The sequence below is a fragment of the Manis pentadactyla genome, chromosome 2 (assembly GCF_030020395.1).
Source record: "Manis pentadactyla isolate mManPen7 chromosome 2, mManPen7.hap1, whole genome shotgun sequence".
In the NCBI taxonomy this organism is placed as follows: Eukaryota; Metazoa; Chordata; class Mammalia; order Pholidota; family Manidae; genus Manis; species Manis pentadactyla.
This window is the reverse complement of record NC_080020.1, coordinates 172,854,732-172,872,358: the sequence shown is the minus strand read 5'-3', so window position 1 is coordinate 172,872,358 and position 17,627 is coordinate 172,854,732. Positions and strand designations below refer to the sequence as shown.

The 17,627-nt window shown below is 46.2% G+C and overlaps 1 protein-coding gene across 4 annotated transcripts in view; it reads left to right on the top strand.

Annotated features, from left to right (window-relative positions):
- The window catches only part of SEMA4F (ssemaphorin 4F), a 28,227-nt gene extending 11,395 nt beyond the window's left edge, over window positions 1–16,832 (top strand). For all 4 annotated transcript variants that reach the window (XM_036930677.2, XM_036930676.2, XM_036930679.2 and 1 more), the window contains 9 exons: window positions 5,755–5,874; window positions 5,972–6,123; window positions 6,760–6,938; window positions 7,177–7,324; window positions 7,448–7,670; window positions 7,811–7,920; window positions 8,034–8,194; window positions 10,499–10,557; window positions 10,788–16,832. In XM_036930677.2, the coding sequence (XP_036786572.2) occupies window positions 5,755–5,874; window positions 5,972–6,123; window positions 6,760–6,938; window positions 7,177–7,324; window positions 7,448–7,670; window positions 7,811–7,920; window positions 8,034–8,194; window positions 10,499–10,557; window positions 10,788–11,398 (1,763 nt within the window). In that variant the 3' untranslated portion in view covers window positions 11,399–16,832. The remainder of the gene's footprint in view (window positions 1–5,754; window positions 5,875–5,971; window positions 6,124–6,759; window positions 6,939–7,176; window positions 7,325–7,447; window positions 7,671–7,810; window positions 7,921–8,033; window positions 8,195–10,498; window positions 10,558–10,787) is intronic.
- Window positions 16,833–17,627: the final 795 nt, after the last annotated feature.

Genomic DNA, 17,627 nt, shown 5'->3' with positions numbered 1-17,627 from the left:
TATAATAAATTGGAATCACCATGCATATTTCACTTAATGTCATATACTGAGCATTTTCTCATCATAGAGATTGTTTGAATATTCAAAACATGATTTTTAGTGGTCGCATATTCTTCCATCACATGAATATAGTACAATTTAATTATTCCCATATAATGTATTCAAATTTTAAAACAAATTATTGCTTTTATAAATAATGCTGCAGAAGAAATCCTTTTATGTAAATGTTTATGTAAATCATCTACATGAATTGTTTGAATTAATTCCATATAAGTTCATCTAAAAAGTAAGGCTGCTGGGCCAAAGAATGTAAATATTTTTATAGTGCTTGATTGATTTGGCTAAATTGCTCCCCAGTCAACCCCAGTAGCAGTGATGAGAGAACCTTGTTTCATTGCAACCTTGTCAGTTCCTGAGTAATATAGTTAATAAGCATACAGTGACCTCTTCCAAAGTCCAATTTGATATATTTTTATTTGCATCTCTGTTAGTGAGGTTGAACAAATTTTCTCATGTTTATTGGTGCTTTTATTTCTTTAAGAAAAAGCCTCAGAAACCTTGTCTTTAAATATCACACTTATCTGTACTGAAATTGGGTAAAATTATCAAAATGATCTCAGTGTCTCTATTTGCACTATTTCAATTTGGAAAAATGTAGATATTTTTACAAGAGCATTCACCTTAGTCCAAGAACATTGGCAATTCCTATTTAGTCTCCTTTGTAGGGTCTCTGTCTTCCTCTCATTCTTTAAATATTGGAGTTCCTTAGACTTCTACCTAAGATCCTCTTGTCTTCTCTGTTGTATGTAGTTGTGATTTTAAGCAGCTTTGTAGTTTCTGTTTCCACTGCATTCTGATGCCTCCCAAATCTGATGCCTTCCAAAGCTCTCCAAACCCTCCCTGTGGATTCTGTTTCCATAGCCTTCTGATACCACCCAGACATTATCTGGAGCTACAGACCACATTCCAGATATTTCCACTTAAATTCTCAAAATCAGCATGTCCCAAACTGAGCTCATCCTCTTCACTCTCCTCCCCAAAGCCTACTCCTCTAACCAGTGTCCCCTCCTCTGAGTGCATAGTGCCATTACTCATCCAGGTACCCAAGCTAGAGATGGCAGGCAGTCATCACATCCTATAATAAATACAGCTTTTATCCAAAAGAGCTGGAGGGAGCTTTTGCCCTTTTTCTTTGGTAACCCATCCTGTTTTTTCATCCTCTCCTTTTGGTCTCGTTGCATCTTGCAATTACTGCATCTGCCAGGGCGCACTGTAAATGTTCCAGATGCCCTCAGTGCTGCCAGCATTTTGGGGCCAAGCCTACCTCTTAAAGCCAGGTGTGTCTGCCCCAAGACTAGCATTCACACACCGAAACAAGGCAGTTGCAGAAATACTGTATGTCCAACAGAGGAAAAGGCAGAATAAACACTGTATCTCCAACTAATTATATCCTGTTTAAAAAAACAGTATCCATAGATGGGTGGTAATGTTTGCTACATAGTACCAAGATTGTAAAGAAAAGTTAAACTAACCATCATTAAAAATATTTTGTCTTGACAAAAACAAAAAACAAACAGTATCCAGCTAGCCTAATCCTTAGGTAAAGAAATGGAGAATGTTAGGGTAGAAGCAATGTATTATTCTGTAAAGCCCTGACCATGAGAGGAAAGGGGAATGGAGGAAGCTTGTCCAGGGCATGTTTAAAATCCTCTTTTTTTAAAGCTGATGAATGGTAATTCCTATTTTTTTTTTTAAGATAATTATTTTTTTTATTGAAGGGTAGTTGACGCACAGTATTACATTACATTAGTTTCAAGTGTACAACACAGTGATAAAACATTTATATACATAATTCTAGGTTCCAGCTATCACCCTACCAAGCTGTTACAATAACTTGACTATATTCCTTATGCTATACATTACATTCCGGTTACTTATTTATTGGTAATTCCTATTTTAAACCTTTAAAAATGAACATTTGATACCAGAGTGAAAAATTGAAACTCCCAGGGTATAGTGAAATATTCACTGCCATGACATGCATCTGAGCCTGTCAGGGTTAGTTGTTAACACATCTGGGAGGCCTATGTTCACTTTGGGCAAGTAGAGATCTATTTCCACACATAATTGTGATTTTTCTTTGACTGATTTTTCCTCATCTTTTGTGATTTTTGAGCTTTTGATTTTTTTTTATATTTCCAAAATGAAAACATCTTAATTTTGGGGGTTATAAGAATAAAAGATGCTTACAAAAACAGAATACAAAAAAAGTAGAAATCAGAAAATTAAAATCACTTGTAATTCCATTAGTCAGATAGAAACATCATTGACACTGTAGAGTTATGCAAACATGTTCTACATGTTTTTAAAAATACAGAGTTGAATTATACCCCATGTTTTTTTCTAACCAGCTTGTTCACTGCACTCAGCACCGTGGACATCACTCTTTTTGGCACTCATCTTTTGCCAATAGCAAATGTGTTTTCAAGTTTACTGACTTGATCCATTCAGTAATAATTTGCTAAACAATTGCACATTCAGGGCTGTTTTATAATGTGAGCAGCACCACAGAATATTTGAAATTGAGGCTGTTCTGGAGAATCTAGGACATGTGGTGATCCTGTGTCCTCCTGTGCACTCCTGCCCTCAGGACTGTGATGGCTGCTGTTCCTTCCCCTCTGTGTGTGTGCATAGGACTGTGTTGCAGGCACCTTGGTGTTCCTGGAGCTCCTGGAACCCTGCTACTTCCTCCCACAGTGTCTGATCCCTCCTGCTGTGTCATCAGTGACTCTCTGCTATTCCATGCTGGGTGCTTGTGCTCATCAGCATTTTAGGCTCCAGAGTTGCTGATGCCCTCATTGGTCCTGTAGAAAACTTTGGGACCATCTGCCTCCATCCACCACTGGGTCCTTGCATCATTATCTGTGGTCATTTGCTGTTTCTGGAATATTTATGATTGTTGCCACCCCCCACCCCCCAAATCATGCTCCCCAAATATTCTCTCTCTCTCCCCTCCACCACATCTCCCTCCAGTCTCAGGGAGTCCTTGACACAGCTTCTGCCAGTTTTGGATCTGGAGTGTTTGTGAACAATGTGCTGAGGGAAAGTTTTCTTTCCAACTCTGGCTTCTGTATCAACTTTTCCCCCTTTGGAAGTATAGAGGATTGGCTCATTGGCTGTTCCATTGTTGCCAGGACCTGTGTCCCACACCTGGTTTTCTCCCTCCTGAAATACTCCAGAAGGGAATGGGGTGCCATTTCATGGTGCCTCCCACCTTCTGGCAACAAACCAGGCGTGGCCCCTTGAGGTTCCTTAAGAAGCTGCGACTTACATGTATTGAATGCCAGCCGTGTGCCAGGCCCTACTTGGGCCTCTGTATTTGTTACCTCATTTAACTCTCTTCACTGCTCTGAGAGGAAGGTGGTGTTATCTCCATTCCGTGTGTGAGGAACCTGAGGCTTAGGAAGGTTAACAGAGATCATACGACTAAAAAGTACTCAGGATCCAAAGCTACACCTTTCTGGCTCCAAAACACTTGGATTCTTTTTACAATCTCACGACACAGAATAGTCTCCCCACAGGGCATTTCTAACCTTCCACTGCTGTCCTCAGAAGGCTCCTGATCCTTTTTGGTTCTGCATGAACTGTTTCAGTAGTGGTTACCTTTCCAGTGCCTGAGACTGGGCAGCTTCGTTTGAGAATCTGTGGCCCCAGGGTGATGGTGCTTCACAGTGGCTCTGCTCAGTACTGCTGCCTCCAGTAGTGTGAGCCCCCATGGCTCTTGCTGGGGTTTCCACGCTCCAGCTTCCAGCCCACCGGCCTTGCTTACTTCTCCAGCCTCTCTGACTTGATCTTTGCAGTCGTCTTCAGTAGCTTCTCTGTTAATTGGTGATGTACGAGGGCTCTCTTCTCACTGCCCCTTTCTCCCTGGCTGTCACATTCATGTCATGACTTAAGCATGACTCCCGAGTTACCTGACTGGTCCTGCTGCCCAGATCCTTCCATTTGATTGCCTTCCAGAACCTCCAACCAGATGTCCTGGAGGCACTTAAACCTTAGCATGTCCAACACCTGAACTCTCTTCCTCTCCAACCACCTCCTTTCCTTTATGGGCCTTCTGTCATGTCCTGGCTTTGTTCATATTACCATCTGCTATCCATCTTATAAGCTGGAAAACTTAGAAACATTATTTTATTCCATTCTTTTATGTCCCATATTGAATTGATTTTCAAATCTTGTTAATGGCTTCTGCCTTAGAAATGTCTCCCAAATCCAGCCCCTTTATTCCTTCTGTGCTGCTTCAGTTCAGGCCCTCCACTGCCTGGACTGTGTGAATGGCCTTTTAACTGGCATTATCTTCTTCAAAACCAAAACTAATTATGTCACTCTTCTCAAGAAAATCTCTGCAGTTTTATTCCTACCGTGAAGACAAAGTCCACATTCCCTGGCGTGGCAGAGCAGACTCATCTCTACATCTCCAGCTTCATCTCTGCTCACTTGCCTGGCAACATGTGCCCCTCTGAGCTGCAGCCACAGGGAGTGCCCCACACCCCTGAACATGGCTCTGCTCTTCCCCACTTGCCTGTCTTCCTCCCTGAAGTCCTTCTACCTGGCAAATTCCTCTTTCTTCAGACCCAGCTACATGCCACCTCTGAGATGCTGCTCCCCCAGTTAGATGTGGCTGAGTCCTCCTTTGAATTACCCCCACACGTCTATTAGTCCATGCCTCCTGGTCTCTGAGTACACATTTATCTTCTGGATTCACATGGCAGTTCATGGGGGCAGGGCCCCAGTGTAGTAGGTGGTGAAAGAATGCCACTCTCTTCTCTCCAGGGTCCCTGTGACACTCACAACTCCTCCAGGAGTTGGTGACCTTCTGCTACCGCCTGAATAGTTTTCTCCTGCTCATTTCTGAGCCCTTGACAGTGTTCCTCAGACTGCCTGTAGTTTTCAGCCCATAGAGCTCCACCTCCCCTTCCTTCCCAGAGTGTCTGTGATTTCTCTCTTCTCCCATCCCCACCATCCCGAGAGCACCTCAGCCCCTCCATTCCACAGCAAGAGGAACTGGTTCCTCACTGCTGCCCCTGGCTGTTGGACATCGTTCATCCCCAAGGCTGGTGTCCCTCAAAGTGAGGTCTTGGATCACCTTCACCAGGGTAATGGCAGCTACTTGTTCGAAACTCAGTTCTTGAGTCACTCCCTAAATCTATCAAGTGAGAATTGCTGGGCCCAGGAATCTGTATTTTGATCATTTCCCCGAATAATTCGAGTTTACCCTGAAGTTGTGTCCTGTTCCAGGGCAGTGTACACTCACTGGCATTGGGAAAGAGCACCAGTTCCTTCAGACATTTACCATTGACTTAAGTGGGAGAATGTAAGTCAGCTTGGTACGCGCTGTAAAGCAGATGCCCTTCCTGCAGTCTCAGCACATTAGAGAATAGAGAAAGCTCCCAAATAACAAAAAAACAAATCAGCAAACAAAAATGTCTAATTTCCACAAGGCATGTAGCCTTTATTCTCCCTTCTTCCACATTACTGGTGCCTTAACACTGTGTCTTCCCCTAACACTGGCTCCCTGCTTTGTTTCTACATTAATTTTAAGTGAGTGATGTCTGTCATGTGCTTAGTGCCCAGCACTTAATCTGCGCTCAGCTCTTGAGAGTTCCTGCCTGGCTTTATTCCCTGCCCTGCTTGTGACCTGTTGCTCCCCTAGGTGGGTCCCTGACAGCCTGTCTCTTCCCTGTCACCCTGCAGGGGGGGTCCTTTATGCTGCCACTGTGAAAAACTACCTGGGGACGGAGCCAATTATCTCCCGGGCTGTGGGTCGTGCTGAGGACTGGATTCGGACAGAGACCTTGCCTTCCTGGCTTAACGGTGGGGAGAGGGGGAGGGATGCCCCCGGGACGGACAGGTGGAGGCCGCGGGGCTCCAGGCTGTGTCTGTGGGATCTGAGGCCACCGGTCTCTCCCAGCCCCAGCCTTTGTTGCAGCCGAGGCCTTGAGTCCAGCCGAGTGGGGGGATGAAGACGGAGATGATGAAGTCTACTTCTTCTTTACGGAGACGTCTAGAACGTTTGACTCGTACGAGCGCGTTAAGGTCCCACGGGTGGCCCGTGTGTGTGCGGTGAGACCCTGATCACAGCTGTCTGTCCTCTCCGGCCCTGCCTGTCCTCCTGTCTTTCCTCTCTGGGTCTCTGTCTTTGCAATTCTCCTGTCTCCTTTTCTCCTATGCCTTCACTTTTCTGGGGCTTGGGAGTGTGGGGAAAGGGCACTGGCCTCTTTGACCCCCGAAATTACCCCTATGACCGGGATGTGGGCTAGTGTAAAGGTGAAAGGCAAGAACTGTTGGGAGGTCTGAGTTCAAGTCCCGGCTCCATCACTTACTGCCTCTGTGGCACAGGGCAGATTTAGCATCTTTGACCCTCCTCTGTAAGATGAGGATATTAATTAGCTGTAGGGGTTGTTTTGAGGGCTGAATGCCATAACTTACGTAGTGCTTAGTACAATACTTTGTAAGTGCACAGTGAACTTTGTGGCTGTCACTCTTAGTGTGCCCCCTCCACTTTATGTCTCATTATGCCCTGCAGCTACCCTATGTCTCTGTCTTTGCATTCCTATGCATCTGTCTCCCATCTGTCTTTGCATTCCTATGCATCTGTCTCTCTCCCCCTCAAGTCAGGGGGAGACTTGTATTGGTGTCCACATGTCTTCCCCAATATTGGTCTTCTAAAAAGAACTTCCCATGTGCTTGTCACCCCAGGGGGATCTTGGGGGCCGGAAGACCCTCCAGCAGAGGTGGACAACGTTTCTGAAGGCTGACCTGCTGTGTCCAGGGCCTGAGCATGGCCGGGCCTCCAGTGTCCTGCAGGACATGGCCATTCTTCGACCTGAGCATGGATCGGGGACCCCCATCTTTTATGGCATCTTTTCCTCCCAGTGGTGAGGGGGTCCTGGTGTGGAGGAGAGCTCCAGGGTGGGGGGGCCTCTGGGGGTGCTGCAGTGTCAGAGCTGTGTCCTCCAGAGGGGGTGGACTCCACCTGGAGCCCTGTTTCCTCTGTTCTGGAGCAGGCTTCATGGCTCCCTGTGCATTGCTCAGGGGTCATCTCATTTACCAGGGGATGAGCTGCTGACTCCTAGTTCCCTCCAAATATCTGGCTCCAACCTGTGACTCTTTCAGGGAGGGAGCTGCCATCTCTTCTGTCTGTGCCTTCCAACCACAAGACATTCGGACAGTGCTGAATGGTCCCTTCAGAGAGCTGAAGCATGACTGCAACAGGGGACTGCCTGTCATGCACAATGATGTACCCCAGCCCAGACCTGGAGAGGTGAATGGGCTGGGCAGCTCTTTGCCCCACGCCTTAATCGCTGCCTTAGGTCTAGAGCCCACCTAAGTGTCATGGATACTTCCTGCCCCTGGGCAACTTGTTTGCTCATCCTGTTTCCTCCAGTGCATTGCCAACAACATGAAGCTCCAGCAGTTTGCATCATCGCTCTCCCTGCCTGACCGTGTGCTCACCTTCATCCGGGACCACCCACTCATGGATGGGCCAGTGCTTCCAGCTAACAACCACCCCCTGCTGGTCACCACGGATACAGCCTATCTCAGACTTGTGGCCCACAGGGTGACCAGTCTCTCAGGAAAAGAGTATGACGTGCTTTACCTGGGGACAGGTATGTTTAATAGTCAAGCAAGATGCCCATCCAGTGCACACATGCTCTCATCACAGAGAGGGTCCTAATCACACAGATATCAGAGTCCGAGGCACTGGTTCAGTTATGTCATTATGTCTTGCCCTTTGCCTGCTTCCTAGAGGATGGACATCTCCATCGAGCAGTGCAGATTGGAGCCCATCTCAGTGTCCTCGAGGATCTGGCCTTATTCCCAGAGCCACAGCCAGTTGAGACTATGAAATTTTATCAAGTGAGTTGTAGATATGGGACCATCTGGTGGGGAGACATCTGAGCCCAGAGCTAGTTTGTGACCCTGAGGTCTGGGAGATCTAGCACATTCATCCCCTCTCTCTATTTCTGTAGAACTGGCTCCTGGTTGGCTCCGGTACTGAGGTGACACAAGTAAACACAACTAACTGTGGCCGTCTCCAGAGCTGCTCAGAGTGCATTCTGGCCCAAGACCCTGTCTGTGCCTGGAGCTTCCAGCTAGATGCATGTGTGGCCACTGCTGGAGAGCATGGAGGGTAAGTGTGGCTACATTGGTCTCTTGCCTGTTGTCCCAGGGCTCTGGCCCACCCAGAGCGATTTCATTCCCATTATTTTCAATACCAGTGAAGTGCTGGTGACAGTCACAGGGCTACAGAATTCCCTATCAAATTACCTACTTGATATTCCCTCTGGATGCTTCACAGCTTACCAGGTTTTAGCGTGCATGTTTTTCCTCTTTCCTTCACATGCTCCTCCTCTGGTTTTCCTCATCTCATCGCCTACATTGTATTGCAGTTTGTACATACTCTAGCTGTCTGTCATATCCTCAGCCCATAGCCTCCTTTCTCCATCTCTTCCATCTTAACTGTAATCGCCCTAGTCCAAGTCATCATCATCTTTTAACTGGATTACTGTAATAACCTTCTGATTGGTATAATTGGTGTGGGATCCTACCATCCCTTTCCCACGTAGCAGCTAGCTTGAAGTCATATGCCATATTGAAGCAAATCCCTGATATCATGTTCATCTCATACGTTTCAGTGTGTATCCCTACCAGAAGAGGACTCTCTTAAAAACATTTTATTGTAAGAAATTTAAGAAATTTCAAACATTCAAATAGAATAGTATAATGAATTCCCGTTATCTTATCACTCAGCTTCATCAACCACCAACTTCTGACCACTCTTGCTTCATTAATATTCACTCCCAATTATTTTAAAGCAAATGTCAAACTTATCATATCACTTCATCCACAAATCTTTCCACGTATATCTCTAACACAGAAGGGCTTTTAAAAACACATAACCGTATTATCATTATCATACCAAAGCAACTTCTTAATGTCATGAAACATCCTGTCAAGGTTCCAATTTTCTTAGTTGCATATACTTAATAATTTGCTCAAGCCAGGATCCAAATAATATTCATCAATTGTAAATTGTAATTGACTAATATGTGGTTTAAGTCTTTTAATCTTTGAAATTCCCTTCAATGAAGCATTCTTAATTGATTGTTTGGAATGTATTTTTTCAAACTGACATTGAAATTTCCTAATTTGGAGCCCAGTTAATTTACAGTATATTTGTATATATTACTGAATTCCAAGGTTATAAATTTTTTATCAGTGAAAGTGCTTGTTTTGGGAATTAATTTTTGGTTAAGAACTTTGACCTGGTCTTTTAGTTTCTCTTGGGAGAACTTTTAAACATCTATTAGGCAAAAATAAATGTTTTATTCTTTCTTTATTGTTTTACTATCCACTGAAATAAAAAATTTTTTTTTTTTGGTATCGTTTTTCATGTGCTTGAGCCTCAGGGTTCCCTTAAGATACATGTGTAGGAGGGATGTGGGGTATGTGTACATGCCAGTGTATTTCTTGGTAATACAAGAAACTACCAAGATGGTACTTTTATGCATATTACCTTTCCTACCTCAACTCATATAAGGGAAAAAAACATTGTGAAGTTACACAGACAATGAGGCTAGAGTTGCACATATGGTCTTCCTGGTTCCCCACTCTCAGCTAGACTAAGTAACCTTGGTTTCATCCAGGAGATTTTAATGTATCCATACCAGTCTTGAGCTCATGTCAGGGGCCTCAATTCATGTTGAAGGAGTCCATACTTGAATGGAGCCTGTCTGTGGGTGAGGCTTTTGTGTGTTTACACTGAACCTGCACCTGTCTTCACTGACAGCCCAGTGGAGTTCTCACTGCCTCCCTCCTCCAGGTAGGGCTACCAGGGAGATCAGGGTGAGCAGTCTGTCCAGTGTCCCTCTGTCAGACACAGTCCACCCAATCCGGAAATACCAAGACTGTGTGATTTGAAACAGATCTGTTAGAAGCCAGTAGATAGCAACAGTAGAAGAGAGAGAGTTCCCACCTAGAGACGAACAGCTTTTATGAAACAAAGTCACCTCACTGACCCTCATGGAATTTTGGTAGCTCTTACAGGAAAGAAGTTTTCTTTTTCTCTTAGCAGGGAAAAAATGGCAGATTTAATGTTTTCCAGAGAAATTTCATGGTTTAGGGCAGCCACCTACATTTCCTGGAAGGTTCACCTGCTCCTTTTAAAGCAGCCCACCAAACATCTTTGTCACAAGCCTAGTGCAAATCTATGGTCTGCTAAAAATATGTGTAGAATCTGACAGTTGTCATGGCAAATATCATGAGGAGGATAAGATATTGAGGAAAAATTTAGTGAGGAAGAGAATGTTGACTGATTCCTGGAATGATGCATGAGCTGGTGGGAGTTGTAAGGGGTGAGTGAATGGTTGGTGGTCCTGAGGAAGGCGGACGGGAATGTTGACCCTGGCTTTACCAAGTATTCTCTTCTTTATAGGCTGGCCCAAGACATAGAGTCAGCGGATGTCTCTTCTTTGTGTCCCAAAGAGCCCGGAGGTCTGTATGGTTTAGGGAAATTGGGGTGGAGTGGGTGGGAAGGGCTAGAATGTTGTCCAGTTTGGACCCACTTTCAAACTTAGATCCTAGAAGATATGGCAACCGGTGACCCAGGGCCTTAGCCTCTTTGCGAACCCCCTTCTCATAACTGATGTCACCCCGCACTTCTCTACGTCATGCCCCCACCCTGCAGCAGCACTGTCTTCTGAGCCTTTGCTCTCTCTTTGCAGAACACGCAGTGGTGTTTGAAGTTCCCGTGGCTGCCTCTGCGCACGTGGTCTTGCCATGCTCCCCGAGCTCAGCGTGGGCATCCTGTGTGTGGCACCAGCCTGGTGGAGTGACTCCACTCACCCCCCGGCGGGATGGGCTGGAGGTGGTGGTGACCCCAGGGGCCATGGGGGCTTATGCCTGTGAATGTCAGGAAGGGGGTGCGGCCCGCGTGGTGGCTGCTTACAGTTTGGTGTGGAGCAGCCAGCGGGGTGCCCCAAGTCAGGCCCACACAGTGGGGGCTGGGCTGGTCGGCTTCTTCCTGGGGGTTCTTGCAGCATCGCTGGCTCTCCTCCTCATTGGTCGGCGTCAGCAGCAACGGCGACGGAGGGAACTTCTGGCTAGAGACAAGGTGGGCTTGGACCTAGGGGCTCCGGCATCTGGGACCACAAGCTACAGCCAGGACCCTCCCTCCCCATCTCCTGAAGATGAGCGGTTGCCCCTGGCACTGGCCAAGAGGGCCAGTGGCTTTGGGGGCTTCCCTCCGCCTTTCCTGCTTGATCCTTGCCCGAGCCCAGCCCACATTCGGCTAACTGGGGCTCCTCTAGCCACATGTGATGAAACATCCATTTAGGGCAAATGACCACCAGTGTACAAGTGACCTCTGCAATGGAATGGCCACTGAGAGGCTGGAGTTGCTGGGCCTGGAACACCGTCCTGGCCTCTGAGTTCTCTTTGGTCTTTGAGCGATCAGTTGGACTTCAGTGTCTGCCTTCTCTGGGTCCGGATGGGCTTGGGGACAAGCCTTTGCTTGATTTCCTGATTCCCATGAGAGATCAGAGCTGCTCTCTGCAGTGAATCAGGACTTTTCCCACCCCTGCCCTCTGAACCCCTGTGACTCCTTCAGCCCTGGCACCATTATCTTGGGCCCATTAGTTTGGGGATGGGGCACAGGACATAGCTATGACTTTGCCTTCTGGTTGGGCCCTGGCCAGAGGAGGAGGCCCGAAGGTGGTTGGGGGCTAATGTGTACTGAGCTCTTTTGCCGATTCTCCCAGTTCATCTGATTCTCTGGGGGGAGTGCATGATCCCTGTGTTCCAATGTGGAATCTCTGGCCTGAGGTCTCCCTAATCCTAGTTGTCCTTCCATAAAAGAGTGTGTAAATACATGGGGGTTCATAGGAGACCTGGCTGCATGTGTAAGAATGACTGTTCCAATGCTCAGTGTATTCATGGGGGTCAGGAGGGGAGAGGCTGGAAAGGGGGCATTGCCTGTAGGGTTTCAGACTCTGCCGCCAGAGAAGGATTGGCTTTCCTTTCCATACGGGAGCACACCACTGCCCTGTTCCCATCACCAACCATAGCATTTCTGTTGAGTAGAGAAAAACTCCTGAAGTGACCTTCTGGGTGGGAAGGACAGTGGTGCATGTGACCCCAGCTTTCTGTTTTTGCCTCCTGGATGCCACCACTGCCATGCACAGTTACTTTCTCTGGCTGGAGTATAGGCTGGGCTCCCTTTCCTTGGCTCCCATTAAAAATAAACTTCACAACAATCTAAATATTAGGGGATGACAAAAGGGAAACAGTCATAGAAAACACAAACTACGTAAGACAGGTTTGTATCAATGACTTCACTTAGGTTGACACCTTTGTCCTAAAGCAGGAGTTCTCCATTAGGGTCCATGGACTCCCTGAAATCGTATGCAAAATGTCATCGGTAAATGTGTGTCTGTGTTTTTCTGGGGAGAGGTTTTACGGTTTTCTTCATATTCTCAAGGCCTTAACAAAGTAAAAGGACCACTGCCCCACAGTCACCATGGGGTCAGGCTGAGATGCTGCTTCTCAGTAGTAGCTCTTCCTGCCCTGCCATCCCTGCCCTGTGGCTGGCCTCTGGACCTGTAGCTGCTGGTTGTTATCTGGAGGCCACTGGACCTGCGGCTGCTGGATGTCGTCTGGAGGCCCCTGGACCTGCGGCTGCTGGATGTCATCTGGAGGCCCCTGGACCTGTGGCTGCTGGATGTTGTCTGGAGGCCCCTGGACCTGTGGCTGCTGGATGTCGTCTGGAGGCCTCTGGACCTGGGGTTGCTGGATGTCGTCTGGAAGCCCCTGGATCTGTGGCTGCTGGACATTGTCTTGTTTCTCCAGTTCCTGGAACATGGGCTTTGTACATATTTGAAGACACTGTCAACCCTTACCAAACTCCTGCCTTGTAACTCCCAGATGCTCTAGGCTTCTCCTGCTCAGTTCCGGTCTTTGAGCTCTGATGAATGATCCAGCCCATCCCAGGTGAAGTTTTCAGCTCTCCTTTCCTTGGCAGCAGCCTGTGAACTACTCAAAAAAGTCCCTTGAGTTTGGAATTATCAGTGGTTTTGCCACTGATAAGTGTATGATCTTCAGCAAGTAATCTAATCTAGGAACATTGCTTTACTCATCTGTAAAGTGGGGATAATAAAACCTACCTCAGGGATGTTGCAAGGATTAAATGAGAAAACATATAAATGATAAAATACTATCTATACTGGTAGAGGTTGTTATTGTAAAAACTGTCTTATTATGCCATAATCATATAACTTAACTATAGGATAACCATGACACAGGCAATCACTTTAGGCCCCATTCTCTGTAGGAGTCCTTCCACACAGACGTCCTGTCCTGGGTCATCTCTGGCCGGATCTTAGCTGCTGGTGTCCAGGCTTTAGGAAGTAGGGCTTTGGTTTTTATAATCCCCAAATGTGTCTGATCTTAGTGACTTTCTTAGTCCTATGTGGGAATGGAGGAAGGCTCCATGTTCTTAAGTTTACCCTCACTTTACTCTCTGGACATTATGGGTTTGCTCCATTTTGGGGGAAGAGGAGCAGTGAGGAGATGTTGGAGGGCCTGGGCTCTCAGTGACGAGGGGAAGAGGAAGTTTCCCAAGAAGGGGAGGGGCTGGTTCACAGTGGATTTGAGGCCTTTGGTCCTTGGACAGTGGTTTGGTTGGAGGAAAATGGGATGAGGAATATCAGAAAAAATGAGAAAGGGTGGAAATAGGTATGAAATGGGGAGGGCTGTCTTTTGGTACAAAGATCAAGTCCCAAGAGTGAGTGATAGCACAGGAATGTGAAGCCACCTCTCAAAGAAACATTGTGCATAGCTGGTTGCATGATCTTTGGCCTGTGGAGCTGTGGACAAGGGAGCTGAGGAAGGGTGCAGAGTTCCTGTGGGGAGAACTGGGATTCTGGCAGTCAGACATCTGCCTGGCTTCACACTTCAAAGCAGCCATGAGGAAGGGTGGGGATGGAGCTTGTGTTTACTTCCAGACTCCAAAGGTTGCCTACTTTTTGGCTTTCACTCTTAAATTCCTCTCTGGCCCATAAACCAACTCTTCGCTTGTCACCCCTAACCTGTGGTTTGCTTCTACCCACAGGGTGGTGCTGGAAATAGAGGCAGAAACAGAGGCTCACTGTTGTGTCTTATTAGGCAGGTGAGCTCTCGCACCACTGGCCACCACTCAACAGGAGGCAGGCTCACTTCCTTTCCCTGGAGTCCCCAGCTCCCTCCCTTTTCCCAGCAGCCCCACTAGTTGACCGATGGCCTCAGTGATGGCAGAATGCCTTTCAGCATCTGATGGGCCCTGATACTCCTGGCTACCATGTCCCTGTCAAAGGAGGGAAATCATGGCTATAACTGAGTGTCTTGGTCAACTGTATGCACAGATCCTGTGTCTAGGAAGTGGGGATAAGACTTGAGTTTTTGGATGTAGCAGAGGCAAGGTTGGAGCTTTCAACACCAACTGGAGGGAAAAAATGGCAATAAAGCAATAAGAAATAGCTCTGCAGTTTTTAAATTCTTGGTGGAGCTTCTCCATGACATGGCAATTTGACATGGCCAGTAGACAGCAGGTATGGTTCCAAAGAGGTCCATATGGATTGATGTAAAACACCAGGTCCTGGTTGAGGTAAGGTAAGGCAAGCAACAGAAGGAATGATCTAGCTCTCTGAGGTTGTTAGATGGGGCCAGGTGGGGTTGGGAGGGCCCAGATAACAGGTCAGGCTCAGAGGACTGCTCCAGGCCCTGTGGGAAAAAAAGTGTAAGTCAAGAACTCTCTTCCTCTTTCTTTTCCAAGTGTTCCCAGTCTATGGAACTAGAGTTTGCCTAGACACACTGGGCCCAAGGTTTAGGGCTACAGATGAATCCTGGACCTGCCCGCTGGTTGGTATGGCACTCCTCATTTTTTGTCAGAGTTGGCACTCCTCTCATGGACTCTTGAGACTTGGCTGTGCTAAACCATAAGCTCAAGGCTTTGACCACCTGCAGGTGGAGCCATGCCTGGGGCAGGAGGAATTAGCAACGGATGCTTGGTCCAGAGACCAACATGCTACCACTAAATTCAAGGAAGTCCTTCGAATCCAGGAGGCTGGGAATAAAACCCTCCCAGCTGAGGTTCACTCCAGGGACTCTCTGAAGGATAAATGTTGAAGAGGCTGATTATACCTCTGTGGTCAGAGGCTGAGGAAGGGAACTCATGGGGAAAGCTCAGGCCTGGTTCTAGCCAGCTTCAAATGGATTCACCGGACCTCTCCCCTACAGGCCCAAGAGTGCAAAGACTTGGTACCCATTCTCAGCACTCTACTTTTAAGGCATGTTTAATCTTGTGTGATAGCAAAGCTCCTATTGCTTCCTCTATAAGAAATGTGAAGGCAGAAGTGGCCTTTCCATGAGGTGAGGGTAGGGATGGCTATTTTATTCTCTTAGTGATGTAGACCTGTGTCCTGCTTCCATGCAGCTTCTCCAGAAGTGAGAAAGCTCTGGTGGGATGGACTGTATGGGTACTGGAGACAGTCATGGCCCTGGGGATTATGTGGGAGTGTGCTCATGCTTTGGTGTGGAAGGGTGGACTGCCTACCCTCTGTCTGTGGGCTCAGATGATGAGCTTCTCATCAGCAATTGTGGGACCAGAGACTCTTCTGACCTTTGCTGGGATCCACTTGAGTCCCCTGAATTCATGTCCAGTTCTAGGGAAAAGAATGGCAACCCTCAGGATGGCTGAGAGAATATTTTCCCCCTGAAGTTATTGGGAGCTCCAAAACCAGGTTAATTGGATTTATAAAAGTAAAGTAATACTTTTTGTACCTGTGTTTGGAGAGAAATTCATGCCCACTGCAACTATTATCAGCATTTCTAAAATTGGTGAGTCCAGAGTACCAGCATTGTGACCTGTCTTATGGAGTAAGAGAGCAGAACTGAGTCTGGGTAGAGTGTGGCTGAATGAGCATTAGGTGCAGAAAGGAAGATGGAGGGCCTTCCTTCAACCCTTTGTGCGAGCCATTCCCCCTCATGTTGCCTCTCCCTTACATATCCACCAAACTGATCTTTTTTCAGACTCAAAACCCAACACCTCAGATTTACTGGGTTTATGCAACTTGTCTGTGGTGTCATCACGATTCTGTAGCTCATCTTAAATTGTGGTCACCTTGTAATTTCCAGGTAAGTATCTTTAGAAAGAAAGGAACATGAGCCTACAAGGTCCTAGTTGACAAAGCAAGATGTCCACAGGTAACCTCTGCAATGTTTATGACAAAGCTACCACTAGGAGCTTTTCTAGATAAGTTCTTATTCTTTGGCTATTGCTATACTAGTCAGGACAGGCTTTGTTATGACACAATAACTGAGAACTCCATACCTTAGTGGCTTAAAACATGTTTATTTCTTACACTGTGTGAAAAGGAAGGAAATTCTGACATATGCTACCACATGGATGAACCTTGAGGACACCATGCTAAGTGAAATAAGACAGTCACAGACAGACAATACTATCTGATTCCGCTTACAGGAGGTACTTAGACTACTCAAAACTGTAGAGACAGAGAGTAGAATGGTGGTGGCCAGTGGCCGGGGTTGAGGGAAATGGGGGTTTTAATGGGTATAGGGTGTCAATTTTACAAGGTGAAAAGAGTTCAGGAGAAGGATGGTGTTGATAGTTGCACAATATTATGAATGTATTTATAACACAGGACTGTACACTTAATAAAAGTTAATATGGTGTTATGTTATTTGTATTTCACCATAGTAAAAAATAAGGAAAAAGAAAGTGTGTGAGTCACCCTCCCTGCCACTCTGAAGCTCCTAAGTCAGTGAGGAGGCAGACAGCTGCACAGCTAACCTCATGCTGTGAAAAGTACTGTTGTCTAAGTATGTCCCAAATCCTGACAGACTCAAAGACACCTCGTTCTACTTATATCTCTTCCTAATTGGCAGCTAAAGAAATAGACTTGAGACACCAACAAAAGGCTTTGTACCCCCTAACAGGACTCCCCTGAAGCTACTGAGACAATTTAAGGCAGTGTAGTCTGTTGAGACATACATTCCTCATTTGGTCTTTTTTGTGTATCCAGTATTATACAGTAAAACTTACTAAAATGATGTTTTCTGTCTATGAAACAAGCAAAAATTTTAAAAAACCAAAAAGATTGCTGATACTTTATGCTGACAAGGGTTTTGGGGGAAACTGAATAATCTCCTATCCTACTGCTGAATAATCTCCTATTCTATTGCTGAAAGTACAAACTCCATGGAGGGCATTCTGGCAATATCCATGAAAAACTTTAAAACGTATATATATTATTTGGCCCAGTAATTACACTCTTAGAAATTTATTTAAAGGAAAGAACACTTATATGAGTGCAAAGATGTGTTTCTAAAGGTTTTCATTTTTGTATTAATTATGAGCCTAAAATATTAGAATAATTAATTAACAAGAGGAATTTGGTTAAGTAAAACTCAATATTGACTAGGAAAAAATGTCCACAACATTGTTAAATGAAGGAAAAAGAAAACCATAAGAAAGAGAAGAGCAGCTCCTGATGACTGGGAGTGGCCAGCAA